The sequence below is a fragment of the Cavia porcellus genome, unplaced genomic scaffold (genome assembly GCF_034190915.1).
Source record: "Cavia porcellus strain 051 isolate PalLab524CR breed Dunkin Hartley unplaced genomic scaffold, mCavPor4.1 scaffold_10, whole genome shotgun sequence".
Classification (NCBI taxonomy): Eukaryota; Metazoa; Chordata; class Mammalia; order Rodentia; family Caviidae; genus Cavia; species Cavia porcellus.
Window position 1 is genome coordinate 10,383,434 of NW_026947493.1, and position 18,681 is coordinate 10,402,114.

Consider the following 18,681-nt stretch of genomic DNA (forward strand, 5'->3'; position numbering starts at 1 on the left):
TTAAAACGTGGAGTTGGAATTGCATATTGTAATAAGTACACACAAATGTGTGATGTGCAGTTTAACTCTGCAGAGCTCCTTGTCTATACATATGCATTAGCATGTGTATTTTCGTACTCCACACTCACCATACTTTCACTCTGCACCTGCTTTTATTGAAATGCATACACTCTGAAATAAACACACTACATGCATTCATATGAATGTATAATCATTAAATGCAGCTGTGTGTGCGTGATTTTTAAGTATGACCGCTGAAAATACATACATGCTTGCGTGTGCAAAAGCTAGTCATCAGCCAGTGAACATTTAAATATACATATAAAATCACTCCTATTTAAATCAAACAGCTTCAAATAGGCCCCAGTGTCTACTTCTACTAAGAAGCATCAATTATCAATATAAAGATTTATAGTCAAACCCCTTTATAGCCCAGGCCCCCAAATAATTTTTTGGTAGTAATTTTTTCTAAATCGACTGTTTAAACAGTGGTTCCTGTATGAAGCTATACCCGGTTTTCATTCTTTTATCATCCTCAAGAATGTATTTAATGGTCAACTACAGAGATACCTATCTTTTCAAGGAGATTAAGTTGGTATAAAAGGAGAAAAATTCTACCTTTCCTCCAGTAATAAATCTTATAGACATATGTGACATTTTTCAGTGTAAGAACCAAAAGCATAAACAGTGGGCGGGAGCCCAGGAAAACGTCAGTGATGGTGGTCATCGGCCTTCTTCAGCTCGGCTCGGTCCTGAGGCACTCAGCACAACATAAGAGGCACTTTCCACAGTGCTGTGAGCTTAGCTGCTCAAGTTTTACAACACTTATCAATAAATCTATAATTTGTGTCTACGGCAATGTTGTCTTTGTCTGTGGGTTTTTAATTGAATTCAACAAGCATTATTGTACTTTTATGGAGAGTCCTATTTTTGCCCAGGACTGAGAATTACTAGTACTGTGTTTACAAAAAAAAGAATGTTACCAGAAACAGGAATATTTAGAAAGCCGATTTTGGATTTATTTTTTAAAAAATGATTGTCCCTACCTAAAATTAAACGTCATATTAAAATTACTAGCTAATAATGAACAGCTTTAAGCTGTAAAAATATGAAACTAAGTAAAAACTCAGGACTATAAAAGGTCTATCGCATTGACCTGAGATACAATATACTTATATATATATAATATACATACTCACATATGTACATATACACACACATATATTATACACACACGTATATATATATATAATACACACACACACACACACACACATATGTATTTGAGACAACTGAAAGAAAACCCCACTTTTGTTCACTTTCCTAACTCCCAATCTAGAGAGGCAACCAAAAATTAGACACAGTTAGGGTTCTCCTAAGTATGGAAACTGCCAATAAGGAATTAATACTAAATAATCTCTATACTAGAATTTTATTCTTATAATCATAAGACAACTTAAAATGCAAGAAAAATTCAGTCAGGAAAATAATAAAAAATAACCTCACCAAAGAAAGAACAGCTAAAGGTTAAAAGAAAAAAGGTCTTCAAGCTCATCAAAATTACATGTTCTTCTCATTTTTTAGTGTGCCTTGGCCAACGATAAACATACATATGATGTTGATATCCAAACAAATAAAAAAACCTTTTCATTTACAGTTTAATAGAGTCAATTTGCCTAGAGCTTCTCAAAAACCGTTCATCTTGTGACTTCTCAGATCATAGATCATTTTTTCTCCATGTCCTCTAAGTACCATCCATGGATATAAATATTAAGAGATTTACACATATCTCAATAGGAAGTCTAAAGATGGGTCTGTAAAGCAAGGCCAGCAAACCAAATCTGCTTCATGGCCTGTTTTGCAGATAGACTGCCTTTTTGTGTATTGTTTATGGCTGCTCATCCTACAATGCAATAGAGCTTTTATGGCCCTCAAAGCCTAAAATATTTACTATCTGGCCCCTTACTACAGGCAAAAGTGTGCTGATCTCTGGTCTAAAGAATAATTTGGAAGAACATTAATAACAACATGAAAGAGAAGACAAAGCTAAGCAACATTTTATGTTAATAAGCATTTCTTTAAATGACTGCTTATATGTAAATACCAGTAAATTGTTATTGAGTTCCAAGGAGTCAAAAATAATGTTATTAAAAAAAACTTTTAACAAAGCACATCTACACACTTAAGTTTGCTATCAGTGGAAATGGAAAATACACTAAGCTTGAAGCCTAGGATCTTATCCAAGGCCTTGACCAACTCACGATGCTTTTTTCAATCTTCTATTACTAACAGTTTAAGATTCTATCATACAAGAATATGGGTAATGCCCGTGTGAGATGTTTTCATACTTAATTTCTTCTTGCAAGTCCTCTGTCTTGGGATAAATCTGTACACAGGCATCCTTTGAGAGAGGAGATCTATTATAGGGAGACGGAGTTAAAAAATTTAGGTTCTACCAGAATAAGCAATATGATCATGTCAAGAGAAAAGTGAAACGTTAGCAGAGTCAAAGAATAAACATGAGCCTAGACGGAACTGAAGAAAGTAAGGCAGGGGAAGGAAGAGAGAGCAAAACAGTTTACAAACAGAGCAAAACTGACCTGAGTTCTGTTAAATGCCACACGTGCAAACACTGCCTGGGAGATTCCTGCTCGTTTTAGTTCATCACGCACCCACTGGTAGATTTCGGAAGACACCTCTGTGTTGGTTGAAACCTGTTGCTCCAAAGGCTTATTCATAGATCTACTGACAGGGGGAGGATGGTTCAAGTATTGTTGGTTTAAGGACTGCTGGGCTAAGAGTCTGTTCACTGCATACTGCTGGTTCAGCAGCTGCGCCATCACCAACTGCTGGTTGACCAACTGAGGACTGATAGGTGTTGATACAAGCCCAGGATGCAGGTTCGGAAGAGGGGTGCGGACAGAAGGCTGGCTGCCATGGGAGAGCTGTGCTGGGGACGGAGGCTGCTCAGCTGTGTTCCCGGGGACTGGCTGCTGGCCAAAGTTGACGTGGTTGGCCCCTTGCTGGGATAGTTCAGAGAGACTATCCATCTCAACTGAAGGGGACAGAAAGCAAAATCATGTTCAGTCATCACCGGTGGGCACCGACAGAGCTTTTGGATCATTTCCTAAATAAAAAAGGACAGTAGACACAGGGCACGCTGAAGAGCCAAAGAAATCAAGAAAATTTCAAGATGGAACTTACCGGACTATAGTTTTATTTTCTTCTTCTTAACAATTCCACAGTCTTTCAAAGTGGGGCAACACTCCAGATCTCAGTTTTTAAAATGTAGTTAGATGAAGGGATAAAATCTACTCTATCCAAATTGTTTCTGTGAGTAGCTACAGCGCCAAACTGTTACTCATTTTCACTTATGGCTTCAAGTAAGTTTCTATAAGCAATGATTTACTTTAAAATGGCTTGTAGAAAAATTTCACTTGCTTAAACGCTTATCATGAGCTCAGAAGTATGTGAAAAGGAAAATAAATTTATAAACATTTTCTCCTGATATATATTAACTTCAGTAATTTAGTCAGAAAGTGTGACAGAAAAAAGATGACCTAAAATATTACCTACATTCCATTTTTACATAGCAGACAATACAAAGACACAGTCTATAGAATGAAGATATCGTAAAACTGGGCTTAAAAACAACCAAGTGTTACAACTGAATGTCAAGCTGAGTATCTTACACAGCTTGTTCAAGTTTAACCATCATGGACAATAGATATTTCTGCAAACAGCATTTGTTTGAAGGAAAGCAAGTGATTTATTGTATAGTAAGATAGTATATCCTGTTAAAACCCAATTTTTTTTTTTTTTTTACTTTTTTTGTTTTTTAAATATATTTTATCGGTACCGGGGATCAAACTCACGACTGCCTGCTTGTAAGGCAGGTGCTTATGCCGCTGAGCTAAATCCCCAGCCCCAAAACCCAATTTTTTTTTCAAGAAGCCAATGCTGATAGCGGGGCATGGTGATGCACAGCTATAATCCTAGCACTTGGGAGACTGAGGCAGGAGGATCACAGTGAGTTCCAGGCCAGCCTGGGATAAATGGTAAGTTCAGATGCTAAAGGCAATCTTGCAAGGAAGGAGCAAGGGGGTCATTTCCCTGTTAACAGTGATACTGTTACTATTTTGCAATGTATTTCCACTAACCCGGGATGAATGCTTCTTCTTCAGCTAGGTCGCTTACATGGATTGGCAAAAGTCAGGTCTAAGTGTGTTAAATACTTGTTACACAGAGGGACACTAGTTTGATGTTCTTGACTGAAAAGGCTAAGCATTTGAACAGGTAAACCTTTTCAAATTTACACCACAGTTCCCATGTATAGATTATTTTGATTTTAATCATCATTTCTCTTGTCATTAAATATGCAGGTTTTACATTTAGAGGAACGTACCATATTGCTATAGTCACTGACAGATGCAAAATATAAGTAAGAATTGAAGTAGGAAACCTTTAATTTCTACCAGTGATATCAGCCCAAGTGGGCCATTCACAGAGAATAGTAATTCAAGCAATTATTCCAAAAATGATGCATAGTCTTCATTATAGCTCTAAGCTATAAAAGGCAAAGAATCTGTTTTGGTAGATAGATAGCTTTTCTTCAAATATTAAAAGCTAAAGCATGCTCAAAATACAAGTTCCCTAGTCTCTTAAAATCTTTAGGAAATGTTATAGTTATTCCTATTAAATGAATGTAATAGAAATAAGAAATAGAATTAAACAAAGCATGTTATGTGTACTAAACATCCCATTCTTATATTATTTTAAAATATACACTTGGTACAACTATGTGGAAGAACTCATTAATAGAAATTAGAACATTAACGTTAACCATAGTGTTTGCTTTTGTGAGCACTAATAAACTTAGTATGGAGAAAATACCACAATCTAAATGCTTAGATACAGCACTCAGTCTTTATCTGTTATTTTACACTGCGGATAATTTTATCATATTTCTTGCACAACAAATACTGACTTAGCACTGCATGTCAAGATACGATGCAACATTGAAAAGTTTAGAAATTATGCAATGGTAAACCAATATGCTCACCAAAGTGCCTAATCTATGGGAGTGTGGAGGCTGGGACTACTGGATCTCAATTGTACAAACTATAAATACAGCTTAAGAACATTACTATTGGGGCTGGGGATTTAGCTCAGCGGCATAAGCACCTGCCTTGCAAGCAGGTGGTCGTGAGTTCGATCCCTGGTACCGGTAAAAAGGAAAAAGACAAAAAAAAAAAAAAAAAAAAAAAAAAAAAAAAAAAAAAAGAACATTACTATTTAGTTTCCTTAAAAAAAAAAAAAAAAGTTTAAAAACAGGTCCTGTTTCTTTCAAACAAAAACCAAAACCCTAAAAGCATATTCTACTTCTGAGAGAAATTACTGCTAATATTAGTCATTCAAGGCCTGGTTAGGTCTTCACTGAGACGTTAAAAAAAATGACAGCTCCTTTCCTCACGCCTCGATTTCCTGCATGTCTGACAACCAAGTCAGTTTGGTTGATTTAAACACAAACATTTATTGAATTTAATTATCTCATTATACTCATATCCCACTCCCTACCCTCAAAGAAACATTCTAAATTGATCTCTAATTGGGCAATCAAAAGACCTGGTTTAAGATGTGACTTTGATAAACCCCCAAATGACAAGTAATGGTATGTAGTTTCCACCGCAATGATTTTTTTGCTTACCCATCATATCTTTTGTCTTCTTGAAATGTTTGTACCACCTTCCAAATTCTTGACATTTTGCTGCTGAGACATTTGCATAGTAAGTGCTGTTCACAATGGAAGAAATCATACTCTGCGTGAAGAGGGGGAGAACATTTGTAACACACAGCATCACAAGATAAAACACAGAAATAATTTCAGTTGTGCAAACTGTTTTTAATCAAACTGATGACCAATGCATTTTTGTTTCATACTTCAGCTTAACACTTCAACTTCTTACAAATTCATTGAGTATACCAACAAATGCTTATTTAAGTACCAGGCCAACAGCCCACTGAGACCAGTAGAAAGCAATCAAACTCACAGACTTTCACCTTCCATTACTTATCCAATCTCCACCAAAATCATCTATTCCTATCCTGATATAATTCACAGATCCCAAGAAATCAAATGCATGAAGACATTAGAAAAGCAATTAGAAAATCCTTTGAGGACTAGTGACTGGGCTGTACATCCATACTACTTTAAATATTATGTTCCAGGAATCAACAATATGGGTATCAACCAAGGAGCTTGCTAGAAATGCAGGATTTGAGGCCTTACCTCAGACCTCTAACAATCAGCACTTGTATTTTACCAAGATCCAGGAGATCTAATTCACGTGCATTTAAAATTTGAGAAATACCACTTACACTTTCCTTTTATTATTAGGATTTCAACTGGAGGAGTGCTAACACTACTCAAAGTTTAACTGATCACATTTGAGAAGTAACAAAACTAATCACAGAGATCCTCTATCAGAAGAAAAAGGCATACTACAATCTAATTACTGAATTTACCTACAGTAAAGCTTGAGTTCTGGAATTTCAATTAGCTATTAAAAAATTTTAATATTTGTATTTCATATTTACTAAATTTGTCAAGGATATCACAAAAAAAGAAAATGAGTTATTATGTCACTTTGGCTTTAAATAAAAGCCTGGAAATATTCAATTATTTAATACATAAAATAAAAATGATTTAATGTATAAATAAGAGAAATAAAAATAAAAACCCCAATAAAGAAAAATGTTTCAATAAATAAGAGTGTTCTCTTCCCAGAAAAGTTTGGTTTTGGTGCTTTCAGTGACTTAATACTTAGTTCTTTTATATCATACTATGCATATTCTTTAGTAACAGCTAAATTAATCTCCTATTGAGTCTTAGGAATGAGACTATTATCACCAAGCTCTCCCTTGTCCTCAGGAGGAGAAACACAAGAAGATACGGTTCAGACTTCAGTTCTTCTATGAGGAAATAGTTTATAGAAGGCAGCATTGTTCAAGAGCAGTGAACAACCAGAAAAGCCAGTTTGGGGGACAAAGGTATTTTATATCATTATCTCTGTCAAGCTGCTCCTAATGGAAAGCTCTTTGGCTGTTACTAACTCTCCTGACATCCATATCAGTGTTAATTTTGCAGCATGCACACATTTCTGCAATGTGTAAATTTGGGAGATCTAAAGAATTTGGAGTAATGAATAAGCTTAAGTTGCATTATTTATGTAAAATACAGCTATCTCTGCTAAGAGGCACTGTGATGGTTTTTTTTTGACACTTTCTACTTTATAGTCATTTTCACATTTTATTCTTAATGTGCTGGTGATACTCGGCCATTAATCCAATAATTCATAATTTCACTAAGAGCCTCCCATAGTCCACAGTGCAAAAAGACATTTAGCAAGGTTGCCAAAACCAGAGCCAGAAGATTACCTGATCCAGTTAACAATCGGTCAACTTCAATCTCACTTACTCTTGTAATGATGGATCAATAAAGTCAGACACTAATAAAACTACTGAGCTCACTGATGGATAACAGTGATTCTGCAAATGGATGACAGGCAATGTTCTTCCACTTTGGTACAATTTTTTAAAAAATTATTACTCTTTACCAAGACATCCTGACAATTTCTTATATATTAATATAATAGAACATAGATGTGTGAGACATAGTTTATGTCTCGCTTTTTAGAAATGCATGGAATATCTAAATTTTGCTGAGGGTTTTGACAAACATCCAGTCTACTTCAGTTTGCCAATAGTTCTATACTATGAAATTTACTCTTAGATGCAGACCTATATTACATATACCACTGGTATTAAGGATACAAAGATGGATAAGACAAAGTCTTTGCTACAAGATGCTTACCATTTATTAGGAAAACAGATAGTGTAAACAAACCATCCTGATATGATTCATTCTATCAACCATGAAGATATACAGGAGGAAAAAAAAATGAATCTATAGTGTATGTGAAAAAAACTCTGGAATATTTTTATAAAACTAAAGCCCATATGTAACAGTGCTATGTAGTTCATTACTATCCATATGTGGAAAATAATATCCATCTGTGCATCACTGTCAAAGCTTCCCTTGCCCTTGCTTAACCCTAAAGTGGTAGCTGTATGTGTCAAGTGGTTTTTCTGAGTGCTGTCTACTCTGTCAAGTAGTAGGTGCTTGGTGAACTGATTACCATAAATATTAGCCTAAGCAAAACATGATTAAAAGGCTAATTCACAGGTAATACAGCACACCTCAAAGAAAACTTTCACCACTGCAACCATTTTGCACTGTTAAACAGGGCACAACTTCATAATTTAGAGAATTTGGGATCAACTCTATTTTATTGACACAATATACATAAATACATCTAATTAAATTTATCATATACCCACTTTATGGAATTTTCTTTTTCTTCTGGTAAAGTCCCTATTGTAGGCTTAGATACTACATAAAAAGTAGATTAGTGACTTTTGATGGCAGAAGAGAAATTACAAAATCATATGGTACATACACATGTCATTTGAAATATCATAATCCATACTGTAATCTTAAATTCAAAAAAATCAGAAACACTTACTGCACTGATACAACTAACAGAAAGTCAACACTGGTAATATTTTTCTGGGTGATAGGGATGTACAGAGTTGGTCAAGTTCTGTGTCTTCAATAAAAAAGACTCAGGATTCATTTTTTTGTTTTATTTTTAGGCTTGGGATCCACATCAGTTAAAAGGAGACACTGGTTTTAAAATATTGTGTAAAGCAAAAAATTCACATAGGACTGATGCTCCATGTTATTTCCCACCCCAGCACCTGGCATGCATTAAATACACACTGAACCTGCACCTGATGAAATGGAATAGGAATAAACCTGTATTCAAATGCAAGGTGTGTCAGACACTAGAAATAGGATCTTGAGTCAATTAACTGACCACAATTTTCCATATTAAACCAGAGTAATAGGAGCACTCAGATTAAGGTGTTTTTTTTTTTTTAAATTCATTCACTGAGAGAACCCCTTCCCCATTTCACGTATATTTACTGAACTCCTTTTATATGTCAACCGTGGGTCAAGTTACTAGAAAATAACAGCTTGAAGAGACACAAAATAAAACAGAAGTGATACAAGTAGGACACAGAGCCTAGAAGACAGATATCAAATATGAACTTATGCTATAAATTACTATGACAACCCTTATGCCTACTCCTCCTCAGTGGCTTTTTATTACATGATTATATAGATCAGTCAACTATAAATAATGGAAAGGTATCAGATAAAATGCTGAAAATGATTGAAGTCACATTTTCTTAAGGCAGGGTGAATAATGTACTATTTTTAAGCATAAAAAGGGGAAGTATCTCCATTTCGGCCAACATTCTGATCTGTGGTATTTTCTGAAGCTGGCCAGTCTGGTGGCTAACATCAAGTCTGCACACAGCACACCTGCAGTGGAGTCCTGTGCTCACTTCCATCTCAGGTTAGCAGCTGTCTACCCTTCAAGATACAGCTCAAGACTCTGCTTCTGTAGGGCCTTTCTTGACTTGCCAAACATCCTATGCACACTGCCTCCATTTCACTTACCAGACTTATCACAACCCAAACCTTAAATCTTATCTTGGTACAGCCTGGACTCACCACAGTGTTGGGCACAATCAGATGATCCATAAAGGACCAGTGAAATAACTACTGCAGGCCACCAACACATCTCTTCCCTTTTTCTTTCCTTAAACATCACAGACAATGGCAGTTGAATCATTACATAAACCTTTAAAATCCACCACTTTTAGCTATCACAAAAGAAATCATAGTTTCAAAAACCTTTGTTCACTAATTTGCAAGAGATCCCTTCCCAGGTTTTTCAAAATACATCCAAACAGATGTCTCGGAAGTTGCAGTGCTCAGTGGTTAAGTCATTCCAGTTCTCTCTTGGTATCTATTTATATGAGCTCTTCAAATCACTTTGAAAAAAGACACAACTTGTATGGCAAGTTTTTTGCTCAGTAACCAGTACGTATAAAAACACCAGTGTTCTGAGAATAAAATAATCCAACTGACAAAACCTAAGAAGCAGAAATCCCAAGTTCAAATGCCACAAAGTACACCAATGAATAAACAGGCTGTGACTTCCAGTGTGGGAAAATACAATGTGAAAGTTGGCAGAAATTGGCTGTGGGTCTCATAACCTCAGTGTGACACAATATTCTCATCATAGGAGCCAAGTTGTAAGCTTTTCTAAGATCCATAAAGCACATGTCTACTCCCCATGAGGAGCTTCAGTTCTTTCTGTGTCTGCTGAAGTTCCGATCTGAAAGAATGCCATCTTCACAGAAACCCCAGTCCTCTAGAATGATACCATCTGCCACAGGCTGAGCTTCCTTTTCAGCCAAATACATTATTTATAACCTTTCTAATTGTGAAAAGGTAAGGGTGGAATTTTTCTAAAGCCTGACTTACATATAGTTAGAACATTCAGAACCTTTGCACTAAAATACACAGGTTTCAGAATTTGAAAACAAAACAAACAACCACGTGGAATTCACTGAAGTTACATAATTTTTCTGAATGTTATATTTTCCAACCTCTGCCATGATATCATAGACTCTGTAAGTAGATATGTCTAACACAAAAGGAAAGGACGTAGTTTTTTTTTTTTTTAACATGATCACCTTAATAGTTATTGAAATCGGCTCTGGAGAAGTGAGGCTTTCTCAAAAAAAGATTCATCACTAGGGAAAGGCAGTGATCTGATTACTCTTAAAATTGCTTTGTTGTGCCTTTAACAACAACCAAAAAAACCCACCCCAAAACAATGCTAATCAGGTTATTCAATCATTTAAACCAAAACTGTTCATGCTTTTCTGCCAAATCAACCAACCACAGCAAAATCTGTTATCTCTGATTGCTCAGCTTCCAGTCAAAAAACAGTTAACCCCCACTATACCAAAAGTTATCTAAAATACCCTCAAAACACTGCATGTTCATAGAGAATAAAGAGAAAATCATGCCATCTTTAAAGGGTAATAGGAGTGCTGTACCTTATTTGCATATTACAATATACTCTAATAAACTAAACAGCCTGTACCGGAAGCCAGCAGCTCCATGGCATTTCATGTGATCTCCATACTGGCTTTTTGTGCACATTTATTTTTTCTTTAAGCAGGATTGTGATATCAGGATCCAAACTTACTAAGGACTTGCAGATGGGTTAACTGAGGTAGGAGGAGGTAGAAATAGCATCTACAAAATGGTGGTTTACCCATGTTTAAAGCTTTCAGGTTTCCTCAGCAGAGAGGGCAAGGGCTACAACATCTTATTTACACAATTATCTAAATACGATTAAACAGCTGATGGACAAATATTAAACTGGAAAATGTATAGTCATTTCAGCTTAATGTAATCCTCTTTCTGTAAACACCCAAGATGATTTTTTTCAACCAGAACAGTCCTGACATCTCATAAGCCTAAGGGTGAATAGCAAGAGATTGTTTTTGATAGTTATAAATATTCAAAAGACATGCAGACCATCTGCTTTCATAATACAGGTAAAGCAAGACTGAAATGGTGACTGCTGTATAAAAATGATTCTTTTAACAAAGTCTTCCTCTCCTCGAAAACTATAAAGACAGATGTCAAAAACTGTTTACACAGAGCAATCAGGAGCGTGCAAAATGTAATATTCCTTTTACACACAGTGCTTGCTAAAGAGATTTTTTTTTTCTTTTTCTTCCCATCTGTGTGTTGCAACACATTTCTACAAGTTAAAAACATTTTTTTCAAACAGAGATCTCATGAATACCCAAAAACATGCTATCTGGTTTCTGAATGCTAATTAATTTCAACTAAGGAATCTGAATATCTTTTTCTGTGAGGAGGAAGGTATATTTTGAATTAGAATACTCTAGAGAGACAGCAAGGGGAATATTCTTGCACAGGTTTAATTCTATAAGGCAAATTCTGTGGTTCTAACTTTGTCTGTAATATGTATCTTGTTATACCCATGTTTAAATGAAAGCACATTATTGCTAATATCTTCAGTGTAAAGTCTAAAGTAATTATTTTTTGAATAAATGCCCATACATGCAGAATGCATATTTAAAAAAAGTAAACTCAGTCTACTCAAAGTGAGTTACAAAGACCGACAGTTAATTTCTGGACTAGAAAACTAATCTTGATAGTAACCATTTTATGTGGTACAGAGATAGTAAGTATCTTTTTATAATTTTCAATAAAGTGTGCATTTACTAAACAACTATAAAACTACCAGCTTTACATTATTTCATATTGTTTTGGTAAGTACAATTTTACAGGATTTTGATCATTCTTGTATTTTCCTGTCCTGTTTTCCAATGGCCTCAATTTTCATAGCAGTTTTTTATACATCAGAGGAAAATTCAGAAGTCAAACTTTAACTCTACATTGGAACACAACTGAGTTAACTCCACATTCAAACAGTTTTAGGAGATATCCTCTTTAAATGGAGTTTTCTTTTATTCCCCAAAATATATCAAATACTACAGTCTCTAAAGAGGTATCCCATGAGATGTTGACATGGAATAAATTTGTTGAAAATTAACAGGTAGTCTCTGTCTGGTACCTGTGGATGGAAAGAATAGGAGATGGGCTTCAATTTATGAAAGTGAACAGCAGGATTTCTAAGTATATCTGTTTGTGCTTGTTAGCTTATGTTATCCATATCTTTTCTTTTGGATCCTCTGTAGCTTTCTAAACTATTCTCTTGGGAGAGACAACTGGGGTTTATTTGAAATCTCAATTTGTTGAGAAGAGACTAATCACTTCCCAATTTTACTTAAACTTCAATTGTCAGATTTGTGACTCCTGCCATCCTGATCCAGCCAAGAGCCTTGAAAATGGCATTTTTGCACAGAGTAACCCAGACATACCACTAAAAATGGAAACTCTGCAAAGCTACAAAGAAATACAAAAGGAAGCAAAGAAAGGACACATCCAATTTTGTTTTAATTTCCCTAATACATTTCCTAAAGATGAAAATGTGATCATTTCAAAGCAGGAAAATTTTATTTAATTATTTAAAAACCCAATTCATAACTTTTAAAGAAAACATTGGCTCACAGTTCAGATGATGGCTCCTTCACATAATTAAAGTAATTTTATATAATCCCCACATAATATCTTTTAACCAGATTCTTTGTGCTTGTGTGTAAGTACCTAGGTAGATCTTTCTAACTACATTGATATCTTCTTAGTCAAAATAAAATGTTAGTAAATAGAACTTAATTTATAAAGTAGTTGCTAACAGATATTATTTAGGGTATGTGATATCACAAATTAACTACACACAGAGTATAATATAAAGAGAATTTAGATAATCTTCAAAGTCCCTTCTAATAGAATTACAGGACTATGAAATGCTTCTCAGATAGTCTTCTGAAAGTCTGAAGACTACGAAAGTCTTCTCAGATACAGGGAGAAGAATTGACTGCAGGACACATCATTCTCAGGCACTCTGTAAACATTTTCAACTACACTATTTTTAGGAAGGTTAAAACTCTATAGCATTGTACTTATGAAGTGATAAATTGTAAGTATTATAAATTATAATTATTAAGCATTATGCTAAACCAAATACAATTTTCACATTGTTTCTCTGATCAAGTTTTATTTGATATTTATGGCAGAAGTTATTTTCTGATATTCTGAATCTAAGGTGCTCTACACCAACTTACATTTAGGGAATGCTTTTTCCTTCTCTGATGCCCTTGGGTGGACAAATGTCTCACCCTCTATACAGATTAAAATTTCTAGTATGTATGCTTAGAGGCAGAGAGAAAGAGATACCAAATTTATGGTACATTTCATAGGTCCTAAACACAGACTTCTGAAAAGATGCACAGTAGAAACAAAAACTCAAATACTCTGAACAATTCATTTTTCTAAAAGTAAATATTACAATTAGGCTTGATAATTCTTCTCAAGAGACCTCATACTCCCTCTTTGCATTCCTTCATTATTTGAACACTATTTGATTTTAAACCACTATGCCTAAAAATGTGGGGGTGGGGATGGAGCCCCAGCCTTTAGCTATATCACAGGGAGTCTCATGAAACTGATACAGCTATCCCTAAAGAGAGGATCTGCACGAACCATCAGAAGTCCCCCATGAGGTCCATGAACTCCACTCAGATCTGACCTAACACTTAATTGGACAATAAGGACCTTAACTTCTGTATTTTATTCATCACCATGAGCTTTTAGCCACAAATTTCCCATGTCTCCAGGATAAACATAAACCAATGTCATCTGGATTAGGATATAAAGAAAGTCTGGTTTCTTCTCTATCAATATTATGAAAATCTTTCACATTTCAGGAAAATGCCATCTTCTCTCCGGTAATCGCCTTTTCAGGAGTTAGAGTGAAACAGTAAGAATGAATGGGATGGGCTGCATATCATGAAATAAAGTGCTCCACTCAGCACTGACTGAACTGGTGCCAATGCAGAGGGGAGGGTGCCCCAAGTCCTGTAGGCTTCTTCTGCAATGGATGAACAGTTATCCACACTTGTGGTTCTTTTCAAATTCAAGTGATTCTGGACTCTTACACACTGACTCTAAAACATTGTATGTTTAGCAGCACTAAATGGAGTCTCCACTGCAAATAACAGACTTCAAAACATCAACCAAAGATCAGATACTATGAACAAACATCAGGTGACTACAAACGCTAACATTTCCATGTTGCCAATACCATCTTTGTATATAAATCATGTGGCTCTGTCAAATGACATTTTCCCTCTTCTTTCTTGAATATGAAAAGAAAATGGACACATGGAAGTAACAGTTAAATTGTGTCTCAGATATAACACAATTGTGACAATGAAAATTATTAGCTAAGCTAAAATACACGTTCAGTTGTGAAAGAAAAATATAAAACATGTATAGAAATGCTTAAAAAAGTTACCAAAAAGTGCTTAATTGTGATATAATTAGTGTTTTTAAAACATTTTTTGATCGCTTAGTACATTTTACCTTCAAGACTTTTTTCTGCTTATAAACATTTAAGTTTTGTATACATACTGAAGAATACTCAAATATACAAAAAATGTGACAACCTGGAGTATCAGTAGGTTTTTTTAAAAGAAATTCACAAGTTATTTTCTTTTAGTTTGGTAAGCTATAAATCTACAATTAAATGTAGTAAGATAACTGGTGGGCACAAAAAGGACAAAGCACTGGGTACTGAGAAAGGAAAAGTGGACTCACATCCTGAGGACAGTTTAATGACCTTGTTTACTGTAAGGATCACATCTGCTTAATTGTAAATGAATTTACTTCTAAATATAATGCCAAGCCTTCCCTCATTTCCATTAAAAATGTTCTAACTTTATATAGATTGTAAGGTTGTTTATAAAAGTGTTCATTAAAGGTGAAAATCAATTATAAGGTCTCTTTTTAACAAACACAACAATCTTTTTTCCACTAATTAAAAAAAGCTTGTATTACAATCTAAATAGCAATTGTTTCTTAATTCATGTTGCATGCACAAGTATAATTGCAGATTCTCAATGCCCACATTTCACAAAAACTAAAGTTAGTGTACACTTCACAATTGAGAAATATCTTAAATGTTTTAAAAGTTTCATTTAATTCTGACAGTAATACTGAAAACTTGGTATTGTTCTCTTCTTTTATAGATAGGAAAACTGAGACATGGCACAAGCTGGCACAGCTGGTCATGACGAAGCTCAACTCTGAACTGCTATGATGATGACACCTCACCAACACAACTGATAAAGAGCAACGAAAAAGACACATGTAAAAGGTGCCAGAATGAAGTTGTTGCAGAAATGCACTGCTTCAAGAAATAACTGTTGTATGGTAAAATAACTCAGGGGAAATTCCAAGTGTGTAATTCCAGTTTAGCTCCACATTTTTGATTGTTTTGGAATAGCTAGCTAACAGAAAAATGGTATAAGTCTCTGACAGTCAGTGGTACCCAATAATGAAGGACCAGGTCTTATTATCTAGTAAGAATACAATCTCCAATGATAGAACAATTAAAGCTTTAATCTTTTCTTATTTCCAAGGTATCATCTGGTTTACATCTTTAGCCCCTCTGAGTAAGCTAAATTAGATTAGCATTTCTATGGGAAAATATTGCAATACAAAATAATCAATATTTTCCACCAAAAAAAAAAGATTAAAGAGAATAAAGTTTTAAAGAATTACAGAAGGAAAAACAGACTGTTAACAAAGGTCAGCTACCTTCTCCACAATGAGGAATTCTGCAACCTTATGCAATGTCCATGATGAAACTCTAGCACTCCATAATAAAACAGCATATTAGAACACAATACAATCTTATATTTCTGTAGCGCCCTTCATACAAGCATCCCAGGGTGCTTTACAATCATTATGAGTTAAAATTAAAACTGAAGCACATACAATTCCTAATAGAATCATTTTAAAAATGCTAAACAGAACAAATAACTTTTAAGTCTAGATTTAAAAGTCCCAACAGTCAGAGCGTTCCTTACTTCAATTGGCAGTGAGCTGCAGAACCAGGGCTGCGGCTCTCTCCTGTTATGTTACAGGCTCTCTTCTGTTTTTTTATACTCACAGCATGCTATCATCAAGCAGTTTCTAGTGAAAAGGGGAAAATTGGGTTTGTATATCTGTTAGTTTTGAATATTTTGAACTTAGTTGTGTTTTTTTGTTTGTTTGGGGGACAAATCTGGCATTGAAATAAAGTAGATTTAAAAAGCAAATCCAAGTAGATCCCAATTTCAAATTTCAGTAGTGAACTGAAGGAGAAAATGCTCAAGCAGCACTCTAGAGCTAGTTCTGTTTAACAAGAAAATTAGTTTGGTTAGTATGATTTAGTTAAGTTTTTTTAAAAAACAATTAGAAAATAGCATTTAATAGGACCACGTTTACTGTTAAACCTTGGGAATATTTATTACTCCATGCAACAGGAAAAAAAGAGGGTACATGCTCTCATGAAACGGTAATTTTCCTTGTGTTAGGGATTCTGAGGTCAAAGATCTAAAACAAGACAAGGTAAAAATCTATTAAGTGACAATGAAGTACTTGCACTCTTTAAGCACTCTAAATTGACATGGTTTAAACTCTTATGGTTGATTATTGTGAAAAGACAATGGCTATAAAATTGAGATGATCCATTTTAAATGAGATGTTTAAAGTTTGACTTCTTTTGATTAACACATCTGAAAGGTTACAGGGACCTAGGGTCAAGCTGCTATAAAATACTTACGTTATTTGAACCAGCTAAAAATGAGCTTGATACACTAGATTGAAAAAGGAAAATTTGCACTTTGGAGGGCACTTTTTTTGTAGGTTACATATATCATAATATTAACATGGAGCAGACATTTCAAAAAGTTGAAAGAGGAACTGGAATGATGCCATGTCTTGTTAAGAAAAGGAAGCAAATTGTCTGATGTAACTTCTGAAATTCATACAGCTACTCATGTTAAGAATGGTTTGCATTTCTTTTATGCATTTCATACAATGCATAAACTAATACAATAATACAATAGCAAAAATTGATAATAATACAATACTGGTAATAATATCCAGTTAGTTATTATCAAGTACTTCAGCAACTGACAAAAGCAAATATTTACCTCAGATTCCCATGGTTAGATTAAGAATTGAGAAAATATTTTGTAATTTTAAAAAGGAAAGTAAATCTACGGAGCTTTTCCTCAAAACATATGATGCTTAACCACAAGACTTACAATTTTAAGCTAGAAAGTGGCAAGTACAAACTCCTCACATCATAGTTTTAAATGCCAGTTGTATCCTTTGCTCACCAGATCAGTTTGATGACACAGGTTTGTACTTTCCAAGAGACTTGAGAAATTAATTTTCAGCATTCTCAATTTAGCAAAAAAGCTTAAAATTACCTTGAGTTTCAAACAAAGGGCTATTAGTACAATTATACCTACTCATCTTGAGAAAATAAGAGAGTAGGGAACACAAGTGACAGCCTGAGTGCCAGCTTATCCAGCAGAGTCCCAGTGGTCTTAACTACTCTGACATGTCTTGAAAAGGGGGCGAGGAACGATGGGACTTTTAAAACAAGTCAATATATGAGCAAGACAAACAAAAACACCTTTGCCAAACAAAATCAAAGACGGTGAAAATAAACACAACTGGAAAAAGGCAAATAGTATCACTATTTCTGAGAAATTCAAGAGCATTATGAAACACAGCAAATTAATATGAAGTTTCTTTTTCTTTTTTAAACCTTATCTACATATGTGGCCAAGGACACTGGGTTAAGTTCCCTGGCTCTGGGCCTCTCAGTTCTTGTGTTCTCTTTCACCAGCAGCGTAGTTATGGACAATCACACCTTTTGTGATGCAGGTTCTCATTTGAACAAGGGGTATAAAAGTGTTTACTACTTAGGGAGACAGAAGCATGAGACACATGGAAAGCACTAAATGAAGTTAATCATGTGTTATTTCAGCTATTAAGATGTGCTATCTTTACTGCGACAGGAAATAGGATGCCTGGGACAAACCAAACAATCAATACACTTTTTAAAATTACTGTTTCAATACATATTTTTGAGTGAATAAACATATGAATGTGCGAATACATAGATTAGTCTCTCATTAATAATTAATATATTGTAAAATACAATATATTAATATTGAGGTTTGATACTC

General features: G+C 34.7%; 1 protein-coding gene across 7 annotated transcripts in view; it reads right to left on the reverse strand.

Annotated features, from left to right (window-relative positions):
- The window catches only part of Satb1 (SATB homeobox 1), a 95,596-nt gene that overhangs the window by 42,905 nt on the left and 34,010 nt on the right, over positions 1-18,681 (reverse strand). For all 7 annotated transcript variants that reach the window (XM_063256992.1, XM_013143980.3, XM_063256991.1 and 4 more), the window contains 2 exons: positions 5,708-5,819; positions 2,601-3,055 (listed from right to left, as the gene is read on the reverse strand). In XM_063256992.1, the coding sequence (XP_063113062.1) occupies positions 2,601-3,055; positions 5,708-5,819 (567 nt within the window). The remainder of the gene's footprint in view (positions 1-2,600; positions 3,056-5,707; positions 5,820-18,681) is intronic.